Below are 21573 nucleotides of genomic sequence, written 5' to 3' on the forward strand. Positions count from 1 at the left end.
GAATCTTTCATTGTGGCGCGTGGGCTCTTTGTTGTGGCATGCAGGCTTGTCTTTGGTTGTGGCGCGCAGGCTCCAGAGCATGTGAGCTCAGTAGTTGCGGCACACGGGGTCTCTAGTTGTGGTGTGTGGGCTCCAGAGCACGCAGGCTCAGTAGTTGGGGCACGCGGGCTCAGTTGCCCCATGGCATGTGGGATCTTAGTTCCCCAATTGGAAGGCGGATTCTTCTTCTTTTTTTTGTTTTTAATAAATTTATTTTATTTATTTATTTATTTTTGGCTGCATTGGGTCTTCGTTGCTGCGCGCGGGCTTTCTCTAGTTGCGATGAGAGGGGCTACCCTTCGTTGCGGTGTGTGGGCTTCTCATTGCGGTCGCTTCTCTTGTTGCGGAGCATGGGCTGTAGGCGTGCGGGCTTCAGGAGTCGTGGCTCACGGGTCCTAGAGCGTAGGCTCAGTAGTTGTGGTGCACGGGCTTAGTTGCTCCGTGGCATGTGGCATCTTCCTGGAGCAGGGCTCGGACCCATGTGCCCTGCATTGGCAGGGGGACTCTTAACCACTGCGCCACCAGGGGAGCCCCGGAAGGCAGATTCTTAACCACTGGGCCACCAAGGAAGTCCCCTGAGAGAAAGTTTTAAAAGGCCTTGGGGCAGAGGAAAAAGTAACTGTGTTAGACGCCATGTATTTTACTAATAAATAGTGCTTAGAGTCAGTGTTTAATCTTTATTTATAATTTCTTGTTGAAGTTAAACGAATAGATAAAATAGCGTAGGTGTTTGAGGGCGCTTAGTATAAGCGAGGCTACATTATGCATAGAAACTCTGAAGGCAGTTATAGCATGCAGCAATAAAGTAATATTTATCATGATGATTCTGCATTATCAAAAGAGATTAAATTATAAAACAAGGAATCATACATTTTAGATTTCTATTAAAAAAATCAAGTAATTTTTAATGATTAAAAGGAAAAACGTCCTTCCTTTGGAAAATTTGTAAGTACAGAATTCCTTTTTTTTCCCCTACAAAGACGTGGAATGAACAAACTTCTATTACAGTGAATTTTTTCTTATAATAGGATTTGTGGGTGTTTCAATATTTAGATTATCTGATACAAAACTCACTCATATGTAAGTTATGAGGCCATTTAGTGTTGTGGGAAGAGCACATAGTTTTGAGAGAGCTAAACCAGATTTTGAATCCCAGTTTTACTACTTGGGTAACTGGGCATCTTTGGACAGTTAATATATCTGAGCATATTTTCTTATCTGCACAATGTCCAGAGTTTTCTCATCTGTTCAGAGAGGTTTTGTGCATGTATAAGCATATTAGGTATATTTAGCCTCCCCTCTTCACTTTTTAAAAAATGGCAGTGTAATATATCTACTCTTCGTTATCTAGCTTTTTTCATTTAATATATCTTAGTATAAAATAACAGTACATATAGACCTACTTTATCCTTTTTAACAGTTGTATAATATTCCATAGTTTGATAAATACCCCTTAATTTATTTAACCAGAGACTTTTTGAACCATAAACATTATAATTTGGTATATTGGAAACTAAGATATATTTTGTGGTTTGTAAGTTCAAGAGGTAGGAACTGAAATTATGAATTAAAATAAAAATTTAGGGAATTCCCTGCTGGTCCAGTGGTTAGTACTCCACGCTTCTACTGCAGGGGGCACGGATTTGATCCGTGGTCGGGGAACTAAGATTCCCGCAAACTACCTGGTGCAGCTGAAAAGAAAAAATAAAAATAAAAAAAATATTAAAAAATAAAATAAAAATTTAAAATGTTACTTAGTTTTGTCAGCTGGTAACCTGATTTTATTTACTTTTCTAATAGGAGAAATGGTAGCCTTAAAAAAAGTACGCCTGGATAATGAAAAGGAAGGCTTTCCCATTACAGCAATTCGAGAAATTAAAATTCTCCGGCAGCTTACCCACCAGAGTATTATCAATATGAAGGAAATAGTGACCGATAAAGAAGATGCTTTGGATTTTAAGAAGGATAAAGGTATGTGTGCATATTTACATAACCAATTCTGTGTATTCATGATTTTGCTAACTTATAGATTTTGATATTGACCATTTGAGTATTTATTAGGTATATTACAAATATTGCCTTAATATCAAACTCTATTAAAATTTTTTTAAAATTTATTTTATTGAACTATAGTTGATTTATAATGTTGTATTAATTTCTGTACAGTGAAGTGATTCAGTTTTACGTATATATATTCTTTTTCATATTCTTTTCCATTATGGTTTATCACAGGATATTGAATATAGTTCCCTGTGCTATAAAGTAGGACCTTGTTGTTTATTCATTATATTTGTAATAGTTTGCATCTGCTAATCCCAAATTCCCGATCTATCCCTCCCTCTGCCTTCCATCCTCCTTGGCAACCACAAGTCTATTTTTTATGTCTGTGAGTCTGTTTCTGTTTTGTAGGTAAGTTCACTTGTGTCATATTTTAGATTCCACATATCAGAGATATCATATGATATTTGTCTGACTTATTTAGTATAATAGTTTCTAGGTCCATCCATGTTACTGCAAATGGAATTATTTCATTCTTTTTTATGGCTGAGTAGTATTCCATTGTATGTATGTACCACATCTTCTTTATGCATTCATCTGTTAGTGGACATTTAGGTTGTTTCCATGTCTTGGCTATTGTAAATAGTGCTTCTGTGAACACTGGGGTGCATGTATCTTTTTGAATTATAGTTTTGTCTGGATATATGTCCAGGAGTGGGATTGCAGGATCATATGGCAACTTTAGTTTTTAGTTTTTTGAGGAGCCTCCATACTGTTTTCCATAGTGGCTGCACCAATATACATTCCTACCAACAGTGTAGGAGGGTTCCCTTTTCTCCACACCCTCTCTAGCAATTTGTTATTTGTAGAGTCTTTAATGATGGCCATTTTGAACTGGTATGAGGTGGTACCTCACTGTAGTTTTGATTTGCTTTTCTCTAATAATTAGCGATGTTGAGCATCTTTTCACATGCCTGTTGGCCATCTGTATGTCTTCTTTGGAGAAATGTCTGTTTAGGTCTTCTGCCCATTTTTTGATTGGGTTGTCAAACTATTTTTTTAATTTATGTTTTTGAATTTTATTTTTTTATACAGCAGGTTCTTATTAATTATCTATTTTATACATATTAGTGTATATATGTCAATCCCAATCTCTCAATTCATTCCCGCCCTCAACCCCCATTTTTTGATTGGATTTGTCAAACTATTTTAAAATAGTTGAGTTGAAGAATTATTTTACATATTTTACTTTACTGGTTTTCGAGTCACCTAGGTAACATCATACTTACTGGTATTACAGATGAAGTATTCACTAGCAATATTTTTTGGGGGGGGCCTCAATATGTAATTTTTAGTCTTTATTTTTTAGTGATTTAGAAGCAGTTTATAGTAGTATTAGAATATATTTACCTTACATTTTTAATGTTATAATGCTTCAACATACAAGGAAACTTTGTGGTAGGCATATGTATTATTTCTAAAAGTATGGTGGCAAAAATGTCAACCTGAAATTGCTTTTTAATTTATTTATTTATTTTTTTTCTTTTTGCGGTATGCGGGCCTCTCACTGCTGTGGCCTCTCCCGCCGCGGAGCACAGGCTCCGGATGCGCAGGCCCAGCGGCCATGGCTCACGGGCCCAGCCGCTCCGTGGCATGTGGGATCCTCCCAGACCGGGGCACGAACCCGTATCCCCTGCATCGGCAGGCGGACTCAACCACCGCGCCACCAGGGAGGCCCTGAAATTGCTTTTGATAATCTATAGTGGTATATTGTTGGCTTTTAGCAAAAAAAAAAAAAAGCTGAAAAGAAATTAGTGTGCTTTTTAAAGTAGTTAACATAGGGTATTTGAAGGGTGAAAGAAATGCTCTACCTCCAGCAGGTTTTAGATCTTTAGTGTAAGATTTTGGAACTAAGGTTGACTCCCTTATAGTCAGTGGTTTTCAAAGAGCAGAATTCTTTTTGAAACTAAACCTAACATAAAACAGATTAAAAAGTAGGTATGTTCTGACTGAACATGGTGCTTAGCCTCCTCCCATCCCCAGCTATAAACATCCACCATCTTATTCTTCTGGGGAACACAGTAGAAAAATGATTGTTGTTATGTATGGTAACCATTTTTTATGAAGGAACCTCTGTTTGAAAGTATTCTGTATGCCCTATGGAGATCATCAGAATCATCTTTTTAATTGATATAACTTCCATTAGTTTTTTTCCCATAATAAAGCCCATATTTCTTAGTCTGACTTTGAACTGGGTTTGTCTTTCTCATGTTATTTTTCACTACTTCTTATTGTGTAGTAGAAAGGTTACCTGTTTGACTTGGGTTAGAATGTCTGGGATTAGAGACTTAGCTTTTCAGCAAGGCCTTTAGCCCTTCTGAGCCTGTTATTTCTTTACCCATTTAAGGGAAACATTATTTCTCTTACTGTGTAGTAAGAATTAAATTAAGATTTTATGCATGAGGGTGGTGTGCAAATACTGTTTTTCATTAATCTTGTTCTATAGCCAAATTAATATAGTTGCTTTTCCTCCACATACCCTGGACCTCTGTTTTACTGATCTGTGTGATCACATCCCAGTTTATTTCTCCAACCTCAACCCCAATCAGTTTTTCTCATTGCTCACCAAACTCCATTCACATCCCTCGTTTGAGTCATCAGATATGCCAGTGCACTTCTCTGCCCTGAAGCCTTTCTTTACACTGGGCATACACCTCTCCAGCCCCAACACACACACACACACGCACGCACGCACGCACGCACGCACGCACGCACGCACGCGCGATTTAAAAGGCAAATTTCTCATTCTCTAGCTCTCTGCCTGAATGTTGCTTTATTCATTAGTGAGGTCTTGCCTGACCAGTCTTCCCACTTTCCACCACAGTGGCCTTAAGAAAACAGGGTTAAGTGGTTTCACCATGGGTATATTTTTGTGCAGGAACCTATAGATGCTGAAGGAGCTTCCTCTGAAATAATCGAGGGAATGCAGGCGAGACAGACAAACTAATTCTAAATTTTATTCCTAATGTTTTCATCTTCAAGCAGTTCCATTTCTTTTTATTCTCTTTGAGGGAATCTTTGAACTATTTTGTCTGTTTCTCAGTCTTTTTATTGTTAGTGTGAGGTATAAGAAAACATCTCCTATACCTCTAGGTCTTTAGTTTCTACGTGGGATGCAGTTACTTGTATTAATTTCAGTAGTCTTGTGTTCATACTTCCCTGTTCATAAGGTCTTTGAACTAGACAATCATTTTGCAACAGAAGCTTTGCTTTGTTATTTTCTTCTTTCCACTGAGGATTATGAATTTACAGAAAAATAATTTCTGAATGAATGTAATAATATTCAATGAAAAATTTTAATGCAGTTTATAATTCTCTGGGTAGAGGACACTTTTTGTTTTGCAGTTATATGCAGTATAAAGTAAAACGTTAGTCATTGATCTCCATATCAAAATGTAAATATTTAGTAGTCAGATGAAACAAACACTGAAATAATGGTATCACTACAACAAAATAGTATTTTGGTACTTAAAATTAACATAATATCCTGGGTAACAAAAACCAGTATTAAAATTACTTTGCACAAATTAAGTTAGCTGTAATGCTCTCAATACTAGTGTTGGTTTAATGAGGGAATTTGAGTAATCTTTTAATTTGGAATTTTTCTAAAAATCAATAAAACAGTTTTCTATAGTAATGCTTATGGCAGAGTGTCATTATATGGTTGAGGGAAGCAGTCTTAAGTGTCACTTCCTCTATAATCTCTTGATTCTCACATGGTGCTCCCCTATGCTTGCATTCCAGGTTATACACAGTTCTATAACGATATTTTCTATTTCAACTTAGTCATTACGTTTTTATATCTTATTCCTATTGAAGTGCCTGCCTGAGGACAGAGACTGAGTTTTATTCTACTTTGTGTTCATAGTGTGCAGCACACAGTAGGTTATCATTAAATTTTGAATAAATGAATGAATGAAATACAGAGGTGAGAATGTTCTGTGGAGTAGATAGAAAGTTAAAGATGGGTGCTATTTGGATAAGTAGAGAGGAGGCCATTCTAATTCATAATTGTCATAACGTGTTTTATGAGGCAATGAAAAATTGGCATATCCCTTAAAACAAAGTCTTCCTTCAAGATTATCTTCCCTGTCTCATTTTCTTAAAAATCTGAATTCATTCCCATAATATAGAACTGCTAATATTTTGTGGGTTTTGTGATGAGAGCATTGTTGATTGATTTGTTCGTTCTTTCCATACATGTTTATTGTGCCAGTTCTAGACTTGGGCTGGCCAATACAGTAGCCACTAGGCAATATGTTTATTTAAATTTAAATTAATTAAAATTAAATAAAATTAAAAGTTCAGTTCCTTAGTTGCATTATCCACATTTCAGGTGCTCTGTAGTTATACATTACTACTGACTGCATTTTGGATAGTGCAGCTAGAACATTTTCATCAAATCAGCAAGTTCTAATGAATAGTGCTTAAGATATACAAGGTAAAAAAAAAAAAATCTGGTCCCCGACTCAACCGAGTTTCTGGGAACCAGGTGGATCAGTACTTGCTAGAACTAAATCAGACTAATATATGAATGACAGGCTTTTTTCTGCCCAGAAGTTTTCCCTTATTGTTAACTGTGTTAATCTGTAATTGCCAGAATTTCAGTTGTAGGTGGTGAGTTTCAAAAAAAGAGAAAAAATTTAATGCAGGCTGAGGGATCTACCAAATAAGCAAGAGAACTTTGTTAAGGAGTCTGTACTTACCAACTGTGTACTGTGTCTTCTTTTTTTTTTTTTCCTACCTTAAAAAAGAAGTGAACTTGCAGGTTATTTTATTAAAGATAAAATTTTCCTGTGATGGTGGGGCCTCCAGCAGCATGTTGAGGCAGGATGGAAAGTCACTTGTAAGTTTAAATTTTTTATATATGAGGGCTGCCTATATTATGTTATTCATTTTGTCATGTAAAAGATAAAACTTAGTCTCAGTTGTACAATTTATTTGTATCTAATATTTTATGTGAAGTTTCCAGTTAAGGCTCTAGGCCAGGGATGCATAGTTTTAAGATCCTATACCCTCTTTTTGTGCAGCAGTACTAGAATTAGTAACTTTTTTTGAGTGGGGCAGGGAAGGAGAAAGAAAAATGTTAGACTTTCTTTTCTTGATTATAAAAGTGATGTTTATTGTTATAAATTTGGAAAATGACCCAGATATTATCACTATTAAAATTTTCTGTTTTTCCTAATGTGTCTTCTCTCTTATTTATTTATTTATTTATTTATTTATTTATTTATTTATTTATTTATTTATTTTGCTGTACGCGGGCCTCTCACTGCTGTGGCCTCTCCCGTTGCGGAGCACAGGCTCCGGACACACAGGCTCCGCGGCCATGGCTCGCGGGCCCAGCCGCTCCGCGGCATGTGGGATCTTCCGGGATCGGGGCACGAACCCGTGTCCCCTGCATCGGCAGGCGGACTCTCAACCACTGCGCCACCAGGGAAGCCCTCTTCTCTCATATTTATGATTATTTATCCCCAAGCTGAGGTTCTGCTTCTTTCATTAATAACATGCTTTTTTATTGGAATAATATGTCACTTGGATGGACCATATTTCATTCCTCCATTGTTGCATATTTAGGTTCTTTCAAGGCATTTCAGCTACTGTTTTCTATATTGAAGTGTTATACTGGGAAATTCTAGCAGTGATTTGTAGCTATTCACATACCTTTAACCAAACAAGGGACTTTATCTGCTAGAAAAAGTCCTAACGAATTCTGAATTATAGGTTTGGTGAGAAATGAAGTAGTGAGTGACGTAGTGAATGATAAAGGTCCTGTATAATGAGCATATATAATCCTAGCAGTCAGTGAGTCCATAGACATTGGAACCAGATTTCCTTCCATTCTAATGTCCTTTTGCATAAAACTTTTATTCACATCTGATTATTCCCTTAAATTGATTATAGAAATGGGATTATTAGGTCAGAGGATTTGAACTTTGAAATTTCTTAACACATATTATCAAGTTGTTTTCTAGAAGGGTTGTGCCAGTTTACACTCTCAAGTGTAGGGCAGGAATAGAACAGACTAGGAATAGAAGGGAACTGCCTCAACTTGTTAAAGGGCCTCTATGAAAAATAAGGATGTCTGCTCTTGCCACTTCTGTTCAACATTGCCAGAGAAATAAGGTAAGAAAATGAAATAAAAGGTAACCAATTGGAAAGGAAGAAGTAAAACTATCTCTAATCAATTTGTGTGTGTGTGTGTATGTGTGTACATACACACAATATAGAATTCTATGTAATCCACTAAAAAACTCTTAGAACTAATAAATGAGTTCAGCAAGGTGGCAGGATACAAAATCAATATACCTAAATCTGTTGTAGTTCTGTACACTAGCAGTGAACAATCTAAAGTGAAATTAAGAAAACTTTAATTTATAATAGCAGTAAAAAGAATAAAATATCTAGGAGTAAATTGACAAAAGAAGTGTAAGGCTTTGTACCTTGAAAGCTACAAAATATCATTAAAAAAAATTAAAGAAGACCTAAATAAATGGAAAGACATTACATGTTCATGGATCAGATGCATACTACTCCCCAAATTGATCTACATATTCAATGCAGTCTCTCTCAGAATCCCAGCTAGCTTCTTTTCAGAAACTGACAAGCTGATCTTAAGATTCATATGAAAATTCAAGAGGTAAATTGTCAAAAAATTTAGAAAAACAAAATTGGAGGACTCACACATAGTGATCTCAAATCTTACTACAAAACTAGAATGGAATAGAATTGAGGGTTTAGAAACCAACCCTCATGTTTATGGTCAGTTGATTTTTGATGACGATACCAGCACAGGTCAATGGCTTTTCAACAATCAATGCTGGGTCAAGTGGATATACACATGCAAAAGAATGAAATTGGATCCCTTTCTCGCATCACATCATACACAGTAACTAACTAAAATGGATCAGTGATCTAAATATAAGAGCTAAAATCACAAAACTCTTAGAAGAAAATGTAGGAGTACATTTTCATGATGTTGGATTAGCCAAAGCCTTCTTTTTTTTCTTCTTTTTGAAAATATTTATTTATTAATTTTATTATTTATTTGGCTGTGCCATGTCTTAGTTGCGGCATGTGGGATCTTCTAGTTGCGGCATGCGGGCTCTTAGTTGTGGCATGTGGGATCTAGTTCCCTGACCAGGGATTGAACCCAGGCCCCCTATATTGGGAGTGTGGCATCTTAACCATAGAACCACCAGGGAAGTCCCTCCAAAGCCTTCTTAGTTATGACAAAAAAAGCAGAAACTAAAGGAAAAAAATATATTGGACTTCATCAAAATTTAAAACTTCTGTGTTTTGGTGGACACCGTTGGGAAAGTGAAAAGACAACTCAGAATGGGAGAAAATATTTATAAATCATGTATCTAAGGGGCTTGTCTCTATAATATATGAAGAACTCTTACAACTATATAATAAAAAAGATAGCCTGTTTAAGAAGTAAGCAAAGGATCTCAAAAGACATTTCTCCAAAGAAGATATGCAAATGGCCAATAAGCATATGAAAAGATGTTCAGTATCATAGCCATTAGGGAAATGCAGGTCAAAACCACAATGAGATACCGTCTTATACACACTGTCAGACGGCCATAATAAAAAGGAGAAGTATTAACGAGTGTTGGGGAAGATGTGGAGAGATTGGAAGACTCATACATTACTGGTGAGATTGTAAAATGTTACAGCTACTTTGGAAAACAGCCTGACATTTCTTCAAAATGTTATGTGTAGATACCATGCGACCTAGAACTTCTACTCTTAGGGATATATCCAAGAGAAATAAAAACATGTCCACACAACAACTTGATTCCAATGTTCATAGCAGGATAATTCACAGTAGTCCCAAAGTGTAAACAACCCAAATGTCAATCTGTTGATGAATAGATAAACAAAATCTGGTATATCCATACAGTTGAATATTATTCTGCCATTAAAAGGACTGAAGTACTTACACCAACAAATTGGATAACTTACATGAACTGGACACATTTGTAAAAACACACAACCTACCAAGAATCATGAAGAAAAAGAAAATCTGAACAGACCAGTAAAGAGATGACTCTGTAATAAAAAATCTCCAACAAAAAAAGCCCAGTACCAGATGGTCTTACTGGTGAATTCTACCAAACTTTTAATGAAGAATTAACACCAGTCCTCTCCAGACTATTCCAAAACACTTCAAACTCATTTTATAAGGCCAGCATTACTCTGGTACCAAACCTAGGCAAAGACTACAAGATAAGAAATCTGTAGACCAATAACTTTTCTGATTAATATTCAGCAGACTAAATTCAGCAGTGTATTAAAAGGATTATACATTATGACCAAGTGAGATTTATTCTCGGAATGCAAAGATGATTCAATATATGAAAATCAATCAATGTAATATACTACTTTATTACAGTGAAGGGGAAAAATCTACATGATGATCTCAGTAGAGACAGAAAAAGCATTTGACAAAGTTTAACGCACTTTCATGATAAAAACACTCAACAAACTAGGAATAGAAGGAAACTGCATCAACATATTAAAGGCCATATATGAAAAGTCCACAGCTAACATCATACTTAGTGGTGAAAGACTAAAAACTTTTCTAAAGTCAGGTGGAAGACAAGGATATAGTTTTCCCAAGCTATCCGAAAATAGAGTGTTCTTGTGAAACCCTTTGTTAGCTCAAATGGCATAAAGGGAAGAAGCAATTACCTTAGGACACATCTTGCTAATGGAATCACAAAATAAATTGAAATAAAGCACAGGTGCTCACAGACACAGTTCAAAGTTATGATGGCTTGATGCTGAGCGTAGTTGCCAGGGAGGGGGCTTGGTAGTGCCACTCTCACTGCTTAGGGTTACATGCTGCCTCTGTAACAGCTCACTGCAAAATCAACACTGAATGCTATTTTTGCTTTTTACCTTTCTTTTGTAAAGCAAAATTCCTCTGATTTCTTTTGGTTAACAAAAACAGATACTAATGTAGGTCTGTCATAAAAGCAAACTGGCATAAAGCGAACTTTCCAGAAATGGGGGATACCCGTACCTGCTTTGGTTGCTTCTGTTCACAGTAGTGCTGGAAGTCCTACTCAGAGCAAATAAGCAAGACAAAGAATAGGTGCCCAGATTAGAAAGGAAGAAATAAAATTACGTCTGTTCATAGACAGAATGGTCTTATGTGTAAAACCCTAAAGATTTCACATACACACACACAAAGTTAGAATTAATAAATGAATTCAGCAAAGTAGCAGGAAACGAAAAATCAGTTGTGTTTCTATACTCTTAACAGTGAAAAATCTGAATAAGAAATGAAAACAATTCCATTTACAATAGCATCAAAAAGAATAAAATACTTTGGAATAAGTTAATCAAGGAAATGAAAGTATTGTACACTGAAAATTACAAAACAAGAAGTTAAGGATGATACCAATAAATTACAGATATTTGTGTTTATGGATTAGAAGACTTAATAGTGTTAAGGTATCACTACTACTCAAAGTGATCTTACAGATTCAGTGCAGCTCTTATGAAAATTCCAACATTGGTTTTTGCAGAAAAAGGTTTATTTGCTTTATGTAATTTTAAAAGTATTATGTAAAATATCAAACATATACATAAATTTTAAAATGGTATAATGAAATAACACTCCATGTACCCACTGCCCACCTTTAACAATTATCAACTCACGGCCAATCTTGTTTATATATAGTCCCATATCACAGTGATCTAAACTACAATCTTGGGCTTCCCTGGTGTTGCAGTGGTTAAGAATCCGCCTGCCAATGCAGCAGACACGGGTTCGATCTCTGGTCCAGAAGATCCCACATGCTGCAGAGCAACTAAGCCTGCGTGCCATAACTACTGAGCCTGCGCTCTAGAGCTCGTGAGCCACAACTACTGAAGCCCGCACGCCACAAGTACTGAAACCCGTACTCTGCAACAAGACAAGCCACCACAGTGAAGCCTGCGCACTGCAACAGAGAGCAGCCCCTGTTTGCTGCAACTAGACAAAACCCATGTGCAACAATGAAGACCCAATGCAGCCCCATGCAAATAAAATAATTTAGGCTATTATCACAAAAGTAAAAATAAAAACAACAAAATAACAAGTGACAAGATGTGGAGAAATTGGAACCCTTGTTCTTTGCCAGTGGGAATCTGCAACAGTAAAGCTGCTATGGAAAATGATAACGACGATTCCTCAAAAAATTAAAAATAGAATTACAATACCATATGATCCAGCATTTCCACCTTTGGGTTTATACTCAAAAGAATTGAAAGCAGCATCTTCAAGAGATTTTGTACCCCATGCTTACAGCAGCATCATTCACAGTACCCGAAAGGGGAAAGCAACCCAAGTGTCCTTGGATTCATGTATTGATAAGCAAAATATTTATATGTAATAAAGTATTATTCAGTCTTAGAAAAGGAGAGGATTCTGACATATGCTACAACATGGATGAACCTTGAGGACGTTATGCTAAGTGAAATAAGCCAGTCACAAAAGGACCAATATTGTGTGATTTCACTTCTATGAGGTACCTGAGGTAGTCAGATTCATAGAGACAGAAAGTTGAATGGTGGTTACCAGGGAGGGAGGTGAGAATGGGGAAGTATTTATTGTTTAATGGTTGCAGAATTTCATTTTTGAAAGATGAAAAGAATTCTGGAAATAGATGGTGGTGATGGTTGCACAACAGTGTAAATAAGCTTAACGCCACTAAACTGTACATTTAAATATAGTTAAGATGGTAGGTTTTATTTTTATTTTACCACTAGTTTTAAAAATGGAAAGGAAAAACTGATTGATATATGCTGCAACATGGATGAACCTTAAAAATATTATGCCAAGGGCCTCCCTGGTGGCGCAGTGGTTGAGAGTCCGCCTGCCGATGCAGGGGATACGGGTTCGTGCCCCGGTCTGGGAGGATCCCATATGCCGCGGAGCGGCTGGGCCCGTGAGCCATGGCCGCTGAGCCTGCGCGTCCGGAGCCTGCGCGTCCGGAGCCTGTGCTCCGCAACGGGGGAGGCCACAACAGTGAGAGGCCCGCATACCGCAAAAAAAAAAAAAAAAAAAAAAAAAAAAAATTAATTTATTTGTTTTTATTTTTGGCTTTGTTGGGTCTTCGTTGCTGCACACAGGCTTTCTCTAGTTGCGGTGAGCAGGGGCTACTCTTCGTTGCAGTGTGCGGGCTTCTCATTGTGATGGCTTCTCGTTGCAGAGCACGGGCTCTAGGCACACGGGTTTCAGTAGTTGTGGCGCGTGGGCTCAATAGTTGTGGCGTGTGGGGTCTAGAGCACAGGCTCAGTAGTTGTGGCGCACGGTCTTAGTTGCTCCGTGGTATGTGGGATCTTCCCAGGCCAGGGATCGAACCTGTGTCCCCTGCATTGGCAGGCGGATTCTTAACCACTGAGCCACCAGGGAAGCCCTGTAGATACATTCTTAAAAGTGGAGTTGTTAGGTTAAATGATACAATTCTTTTTTATATTACTAATTATAGCCCAATTAACTTATAAGAAAGTTTATACCAGTTTACATACTCATTACAATTTTGTGTGAATGGCTAGTTTACTGAATCACAGTACATTATTGATTTTACATTTTTTGTCCAACTCATAAGAGAAATTAATACTTTTTTTTATTATTACTTGTGAGGTTAAATATTTTTTTCATGTTTTTTCCATTTCTTCTGTGAAGTGCCTCTTCCTTTGGCATTTTCTTACCAACTGGAGAGATATCCAAAATATGGATATTAATGCTTCATGTGTTTCACATATCATAGATAATTTTTCTCCTTTTTGTTGCTTGCCCTTTTTCTCTGTTCTTTGTTAATTTAAATCTTGTATATGGTCATTCTGTCAGTTTTGGGGCTTTTTGAGGGAAAGTGGTTTGTCTGATGCTTAGCCTTTTGGAAAATTACAAGAATATTTTTCTGTATTTTTTTCAACTTCTATTCTAGTTCAAAATTTTTAGATATTTAAATTGTTTTCATTTTATTCTCTTATGCTGTCTTTAATCAAGTTACCATATGTTCTGGGCTCTCCTGTTTTACTGATCCTTTTGCATGTCCTGCGGCCATATCACTTTGTTTCAATTATTGCAACCTTATATTACCTTTTAATTTCTGTAGATAAGGGTCTCCTCTCCTCTCCCCCCTTAAGAGAAGATCTTGCGTATTTTCATGCATTTAGATGGATATGAGCTGTGAAAACTTATCAGTGGAGATTTGACTGGAATTACGTTGAGGTTTATTTGGAGAAGGGCAAGGATTTTTTAAAAATCTTGGTCAGTGTATAGACCATAGATGGGTATATTTATGTAATGCTTGAGAGTGAAAATTGGTATAACTTTCAGAGAGTGTTTAAGGGCATGGTAGGGTATGTGGCACATACTAAATGCTCTGTACATATTTGACGTTGATATTATAATATTTCTTAGAAGGTAATGTGTCTTGTAAATTAGCAATTCTATTTTTAGAAGCATATAAGGAAGTAATCATGACTTTACATAGATGTAGCTATGAGACTTCTTCATAGCATTGCTTATAAGTAGCAGAATGTTGGAAACAACTTAATCATCTAACAGTAAAGGATTATTAAACAGAATTATGGCATATTATTACTGTGAAATACCATATAGCTATTAAAATTATGTAAAAGTTAAATGATAATAAGGAAAATTGTTTACCCTCTATATTATGAACTGAAAAAAGTTTAGAAAGGAATATATAAAGTTTATTCCAATTTTTGTTTTACAGATAGATATATTCTGGGAGTACTAGGAAACCTGTTGGGGTGATAGATGTGTTCAGTATCTTAATTGTAGCCACAGTCTCACAGGTGTATACCTGTGTGAAAACTATTTAAAGTATACCTTCTGAATATGTGCAGTTTATTATTGTCAACTAATATATCAAATCTGTAAAAAAATTTTTGTTCTTTAAAATGTAATAAACTTAAGGAAAACTATTGAGCTTATTGCTTCAAGAAGTAAAACCATTAGGATATATACATATATACAGAGAGATTGATTTTAAGGAATTGGGTCACATGATTGTAGAGGCTGGCAAGTCTGTCATTTGTAAGGCCTACTGGCAAGCTGGAAATTCTGGCAGGAGTTGATGTTGCAGTCTTGAGTTCAAGGACAGTCTGGAGCACAATTCCTTCTTCTTTAAGTGAACTCAGTCCTTTCTCTTAAGACTTCAAATGATTGGATGAAGCCCACCCACATTTAAGCTCTCCTCAAAGTCTCCTGATTTAAATGTTAATTAAATCTAAAAATACCTTTACACAACATCTAGATTGGTTTTGACCAGTCATCTGGGTACTATAGTGTAGCTAAGATGACACATAAAATTAGCCATCTCACTTGTACTAGAGTGATTTCAGCAGAGTAACAGAAAATCCAATTGGAATGGTTTAAACTGTGTGGAAGTCTCTTAGCTTTCGTAGGAAGAGGTCCAGAGATTGGGCAGGCTTTAGGGTAAGTTGATTCAATGGCTTAAGGATGTCACCAGAGACCCAAGTTATGCTATCCATACTGTCTGTTTCATTCTCACTGTAGTATGGCTTGGAGAGGCAGTTGTTCGTATCTGGTGAGAGACATCCTGGCTTCCCATGGCTCTTTGAAGATGTACTTATGCCTGCATATCTGTAAACCAGTAACCAGCAGGAGGGTTGCCAAGAACCTACTTAACCTACTTAACATAAAATGTACCCAAATTAGAATATCATAAAAAGGAAAGAAACTACCACTTTCAGAACTCAGGAGCTTACTTGGCGAGAAAGAGATAGCTGAGTTATACAGAGGTTGATTCATTGGCTTTACGTGAAATCTGAAGACACTAGAGTATTATGTAAGAAGATTGAGAAATACCTGCTCTGCTGAGCAAAATAAAGGTTACACACATTTTTTTTTTTTCATTTAAGTTAGTCTGTATCTGTAGGACAGGTGGGAATTGGCAGCCACACATGCTGAGTTATAAAGGTGATGGAATTACTGACCATTTTTAATTTAGGATGTGGAAAGTTGCATTGATATCCTCTTTTTTTAATGTTCTGACTTTAGTGTTTTATTTTAGTGAACGTAATAGTTATTTACTGACTTGTCTTCCATCATTGGACTTGTTCATAGGATTTAAGTTCATTTCACTCCTAGGTTTTCAGGTACCAGACTTCCGATTTGGGGATTTGGGGTCATTTTAGTGTATAAAGGGATCTTCTAACAACTGTTATACACTCATAAGATTTGTCCATTTTTACAGATACTTGGGGTAGTAACAGGAATTGAATGATTTTTGTACTTCAGAAAGCTTTTTTATTATTTGTCTCTGGCTTTACATGAGTTTTCTAAAAGGGAATTGGAATTTGACATGATGTTCTAGATTTAGTATAACTTGAAAAACTCAGCTTCATGAATATAGCTTGATATTGGCCCTACTTTGGGGTAGATATTGTATTGGACATGTTTTGGTGTCCACTACCACCAATTTACCCTACTTCCTATTTTCTTCATATAATAACCTTGAGCTTTTTGTTTTTGTTTTTGAGGTTCCAGCTTTTTTCTCTTCTTAGTCCATGTAACTGTGGAACTGACTTCACTTCTAGCTCCCGAGATGCATGTCATTCAGGTCTGGCCAGTTAGAGCCTTACAGTCTTTCTGTCGCGAGGCTGAGACTTTTCCTGAGATATCACGTATTTAGTGAGGTCCTCTTACTTGCGAGGTGTGAGCCCAAGAGCAAGAAGGGGCTATTGCTGCAGCAACCACCTTGAGCACCGCAACAAAAAGTAGCCCCCACTCCCCGCAACTAGAGAAAGCCCAAACGAAGATCCAACACAGCCAAAAAAAAAAAAAAAAAAAATTAATTTCCCATTTCTCTTGCTACTTTGCCCAGCCCAGCCAGGGTTAACAGCCTGTTATATATCCTTCAAGACCGTTGTCTATGCACAAAAATGGAAATAGAAATAATAAAAACATACATTTAAATACATAAACTGAGAGAGAGAGAGAGAGTCAGTCAGGCAGTCAGTCAAGCGGGGATACAGAGTCCAACAAAAACACAGTTTGATAGACCCACAGACGGGGACACAGAGAAAGAGAGATAAAGACAAGAGGCATAGAAAGCCCCACAGAGAATCTGACAGGAACACACACACACACACACACACACACACTTTCACTGTCTTAAAAATCCTGTGTTCTACCTATTCCTTGCCCACCCCCACCCCCAACCCCAGTAAACACTTGATTTTTTAACTGTCTCCATAGTTTTACCTTTTCCAGAATATCATCAAAGTTGGAAACATACAGTATGTAGCCTTTTCATATTTGCTTCTTTCACTTAGTAATATGCATTTAAGTTTGCTCTATGGATTCTCATGGCTTCATACCTCATTTCTTTTTAGTGCTGATCAATATTCCATTGTCTGGATGTACCATGGTGTATTTATCCATTCACCTGCTGAGGTCTTGGTTGCTTCCAAGTTTTGACAGTTATGAATAAAGCAGCTATAAACATTCATGTGCAAGTTTCGGTGTAAATATAAGTTTTCAACCTCTTTGGGTAGATGTCAAGGAGTGTGATTGCTGGATTGTATGGTAAGAGTATGTTTGCTTTTGTAAGAAACTTCAAACTGTCTTGAAAAGTGGCTGTATGATCTTGCATTCCCACAAGCAATGAATGAGAGTTTGTTGTTCCATATCCTCACCAGCATTTGGCATTGTCATTGTTACGGATTTTTTCATTCTGATAAGTATGTATGGTATCCCATGGTTATCTTAATTTGCCATTCTCTGTTGAAATATGATGTGGATAATCTTTTCGTATACTTATTTGCCATCTGTGTCTTCTCTTTGGTGACGTATCTTTTCAGATCTTTTGCTCATTTTTTTAATTGGGCTTTTTGTTTTCTTGTTGTTGAGTTTTAGGGTTTCTTTGTATATGTTGTACACCAGTCCTTTATCAGATATGTGTTTTATAAGATTTTCTCCAGTCTGGCTTGTCTTTTCGTTCTCTTAATGGTGTCTTTTGCAGAGCTGAAGTTTTTAATTTTAATCAACTCCAGCTTCTTTCACAAGCACACCATTTCTTTTTTCCAGATTGTGATTTTGGTGTCATTGTCAAGCCCAGGATCACCTGGGTTTTCTTCCTTGTTATCTTCCAGGAGTTTTTTAGTTTTGCATTTTGCCCTTAGGTCTGTGATCCATTTTGAGTTAATTTTTGTGAAGTGTGTAAGGTCTGTATCTAGATTTGAATTTTTTTTGTTTTTCCCGGCATGTCTGTGTCCGCTTGTTAAGCAGCATTTATTGAAGACTTTCCCTTTCGTACCAAAGCGCCTTTGCTCTGTTGTTGAAGATCAGTTGTCTGGTTTTGGTATTAGAGTAATGCTGGCCTTATAGAATGAGTTAGGAAGTAGTCTGTCTCTTTGTATTTTCTGGAAGAGATTGTAGAGAACTGGTACAATTTCTTCCTTAAATGTTTGGTGGAATTCACCAGTAAAGCCATCTGGGCCTGGTGCTTTCTGTTTTCGAAGGCTATTATTGATTCATTTTCTTTAATAGATTTGGGCCTATTCAGCTTATCTATTTCTCATTGTGTGAGTTTTGATAGATTGTGTCTTTCAAATTATTGGTTCATTTCATCTAGAATATAAAATTTGTCAGCATAGAGTTGTTCATATATTCCTTTACTATGCTTTTAATGCTTTGGGGTGCAATAGTGATGTCCTATCTTTCATTTCTGATATTAGTAATTTTTTCCTTAGTTAACCTGGCTAGAGGCTCACCAATTATATTGTTCTTTTCAGAGAATCATTTTTCGGTTTCACTGACTTTTTTTTTCCTCTTGATTTCCCATTTTCAATATCTTTGATTTCTGTTCCAATTTTTATTATTCTCTTCTGCTTACTCTGCTGTTTTTCTGGTTTCCTAAAGTGGATGTGTAGGTTACTGATTTTAGGTCTTCTTTTCTTTTTTTTTTTTTTGCGGTACGCGGGCCTCTCACTGTTGTGGCCTCTCCCATTGCGGAGCACAGGCTCCGGTCGCGCAGGCTCAGCGGCCATGGCTCATGGGCCCAGCTGCTCCGCGGCATGTGGGATCTTCCCAGACCGGGGCACGAACCCGCATCTCCTGCATCGGCAGGCAGACCGTCAACCACTGCGCCACCAGGGAGGCCCAGGTCTTCTTTTCTAATACGTGTATTCAGTGCTGTAATTTTCCCCTAAGCAATAGTTTTGTTGTATTCCATGTACTTTGGTAAATTGCATTTTTATTTTTATGTACTTCAAAATATTTAAAAATTTATTTTTAGACTTCTTGTTTAACCCACGTGTTATTTAGAAAAAAATTTAAAAAGTATTTTGCAGTTTTCCAGCTATCTTTCTGTTACTGATTTCTAGTTTAATTCCATTAGCATACTTTGTATGATTTCTGATCTTTTAAATTGGTTTAGGTGTGTTTTATGCCTGTGACTGTGGTCTGTCTTAGTGAATGTTTCATGGGAAGTTGAGAAGATGTATTCTGCTGTTGTTGAAATATTAATATAGTTATAAATTAGATCCAGTTGATTGATGGTGCTGTTTAAATACATTCTTACTGATTTCTTCCTATTGCATTTGTCAATTAATGTTAGAGGAGTCTTGAAGTCTCCAACTGTAGTAGTGAATTTATCTATTTGTGCAGGTCTATAAGTTTTTTCCTAACATGTTTTGACACCGTTTTTAGGAGTATACACATTAAAGCTTGTTATGTCTTCCTGGAGAATCGACTCCTTTATCATTATGTACTGCTCCTCTTTATTCCTGATAACTTCTTTTGCTCTTAAGTCTGCTCTGTCTGAAATTTAATATAGTTACTCCTGCTTTCTTTTGCTTTTATTACTCTGTCTTTATATTTAAAGTGGATTTCTTGTAGGCATCGTACAATTGGGTCTTTTTTCTTTTCTTTTTTTAATTCACTCTAACATTCTGTGTGTTTTAATTGGTGTATTTTAGACTGTTGGCATTTAAAGTACTTGTTGATATAATTGGATTATTATCTACTGTATTTGTTATGTTTTCTGTTAGTTGCCCTTGCTTGTTTTTCTTCTACTCTTTTTCTGCCTTCTTTTGTCTTAGTCTTTTTTTTTTTTTTTGCGGTACGCGGGCCTCTCACTATTGCGGCCTCTCCCGTTGCAGAGCACAGGCTCCGGACGCGCAGGCTCAGCGGCCATGGCTCACGGGCCCAGCCACTCTGCGGCATGTGGGATCTTCCCGGCCCGGGGCACGAACCCGTGTCCCCCGCATCGGCAGGCGGACTTTCAACCACTGCGCCACCAGGGAAGCCCTGTCTTAGTCTTTTTATGACTCTATTTCTTCTCTTTTCTGAGCATATCAACTATTCTTCTTTTAAAATTTTTACTTAGTTGTTGCCCTTGTGTTTGCAATATACATTTACAATTTGTCCAAGTCCTCTTTAAAATAACATTTTACTACTTTTGGGCTTCCCTGGTGGCACAGTGGTTAAGAATCCACCTGCCAATACAGGGGATGTGGGTTCGAGCCCTGGTCTGGGAAGATCCCACATGCCACAGAGCAACTAAGCCCATGCACCACAACTACTGAGCCTGCTCTCTAGAGCCCACAAGCCACAACTACTGAGCCCGTGCACCACAACTAGTGAAGCCCGCACGCCTAGAGCCCCTGCTCCACAACAAGAGAAGCCACTGCAATGAGAAGCCTGCGCACGACAATGAAGAGTAGCCCCTGCTCGCCACAACTAGAGAAAGCCCACGCACAACAGTGAAGACCCAGTGTGGCCAGAAATAAAATAAATTAAATAAATAAAAAAAAAATAACATTATGCTACTTTAGGTTGTATAGGTACCTCATAACAGAGTATTCCCATTTCCTCCATCCCATCCCTTATAACATTGGTTTTCATTTTACTTATCCACAAGCTATACTCAGTGAAAGCATTTTTTTTTCTTTTTTCTTTTTTTTTTTTTTTTTCGCGGTACGCGGGCCTGTCACTGTTGTGGCCTCTCCCGTTGCAGAGCACAGGCTCCGGACGTGCAGGCTCAGCGGCTATGGCTTACGGGCCTAGCTGCTCCGCGGCATGTGGGATCTTCCCAGACCGGGGCACGAACCCGTGTCCCCTGCATCGGCAGGTGGACTCTCAACCACTGCGCCACCAGGGAAGCCCCAGTGAATGCATTTTTGCTATTATTATTATTTTGAACAGACTGTTAACTGTTTGGTCAATCAATAAGAAAAATAAAGATTTTATTTTACCTTCATTTAAGTTGGTAGGTTTTTTCTTTCAACACTTTAAATATTTCATTTCAATCTCTTCTTGCTTGTATGGTGTCCGAGGAGAAATCCAGTATATATTTTATCTTTGCTATTGTAAAGGTAAGCTGTTTTTTTTCCTTCTGGCTTCTATCAAGATTTTCTTTTTGTCTTTGATTCTCAGTAGTTTGAATGTGATATACCTAGGTGTAGATGTTTTAA

General features: G+C 37.1%; 1 protein-coding gene across 2 annotated transcripts in view; it reads left to right on the forward strand.

Moving 5' to 3' along the window:
* The window catches only part of CDK13 (cyclin dependent kinase 13), a 112282-nt gene that overhangs the window by 39107 nt on the left and 51602 nt on the right, over positions 1 to 21573 (forward strand). For both annotated transcript variants that reach the window (XM_060107473.1, XM_060107474.1), the window contains exon 5: positions 1840 to 2010. In XM_060107473.1, the coding sequence (XP_059963456.1) occupies positions 1840 to 2010 (171 nt within the window). The remainder of the gene's footprint in view (positions 1 to 1839; positions 2011 to 21573) is intronic.

The sequence above is a fragment of the Mesoplodon densirostris genome, chromosome 9 (genome assembly GCF_025265405.1).
Source record: "Mesoplodon densirostris isolate mMesDen1 chromosome 9, mMesDen1 primary haplotype, whole genome shotgun sequence".
Taxonomy (NCBI): domain Eukaryota; kingdom Metazoa; phylum Chordata; class Mammalia; order Artiodactyla; family Ziphiidae; genus Mesoplodon; species Mesoplodon densirostris.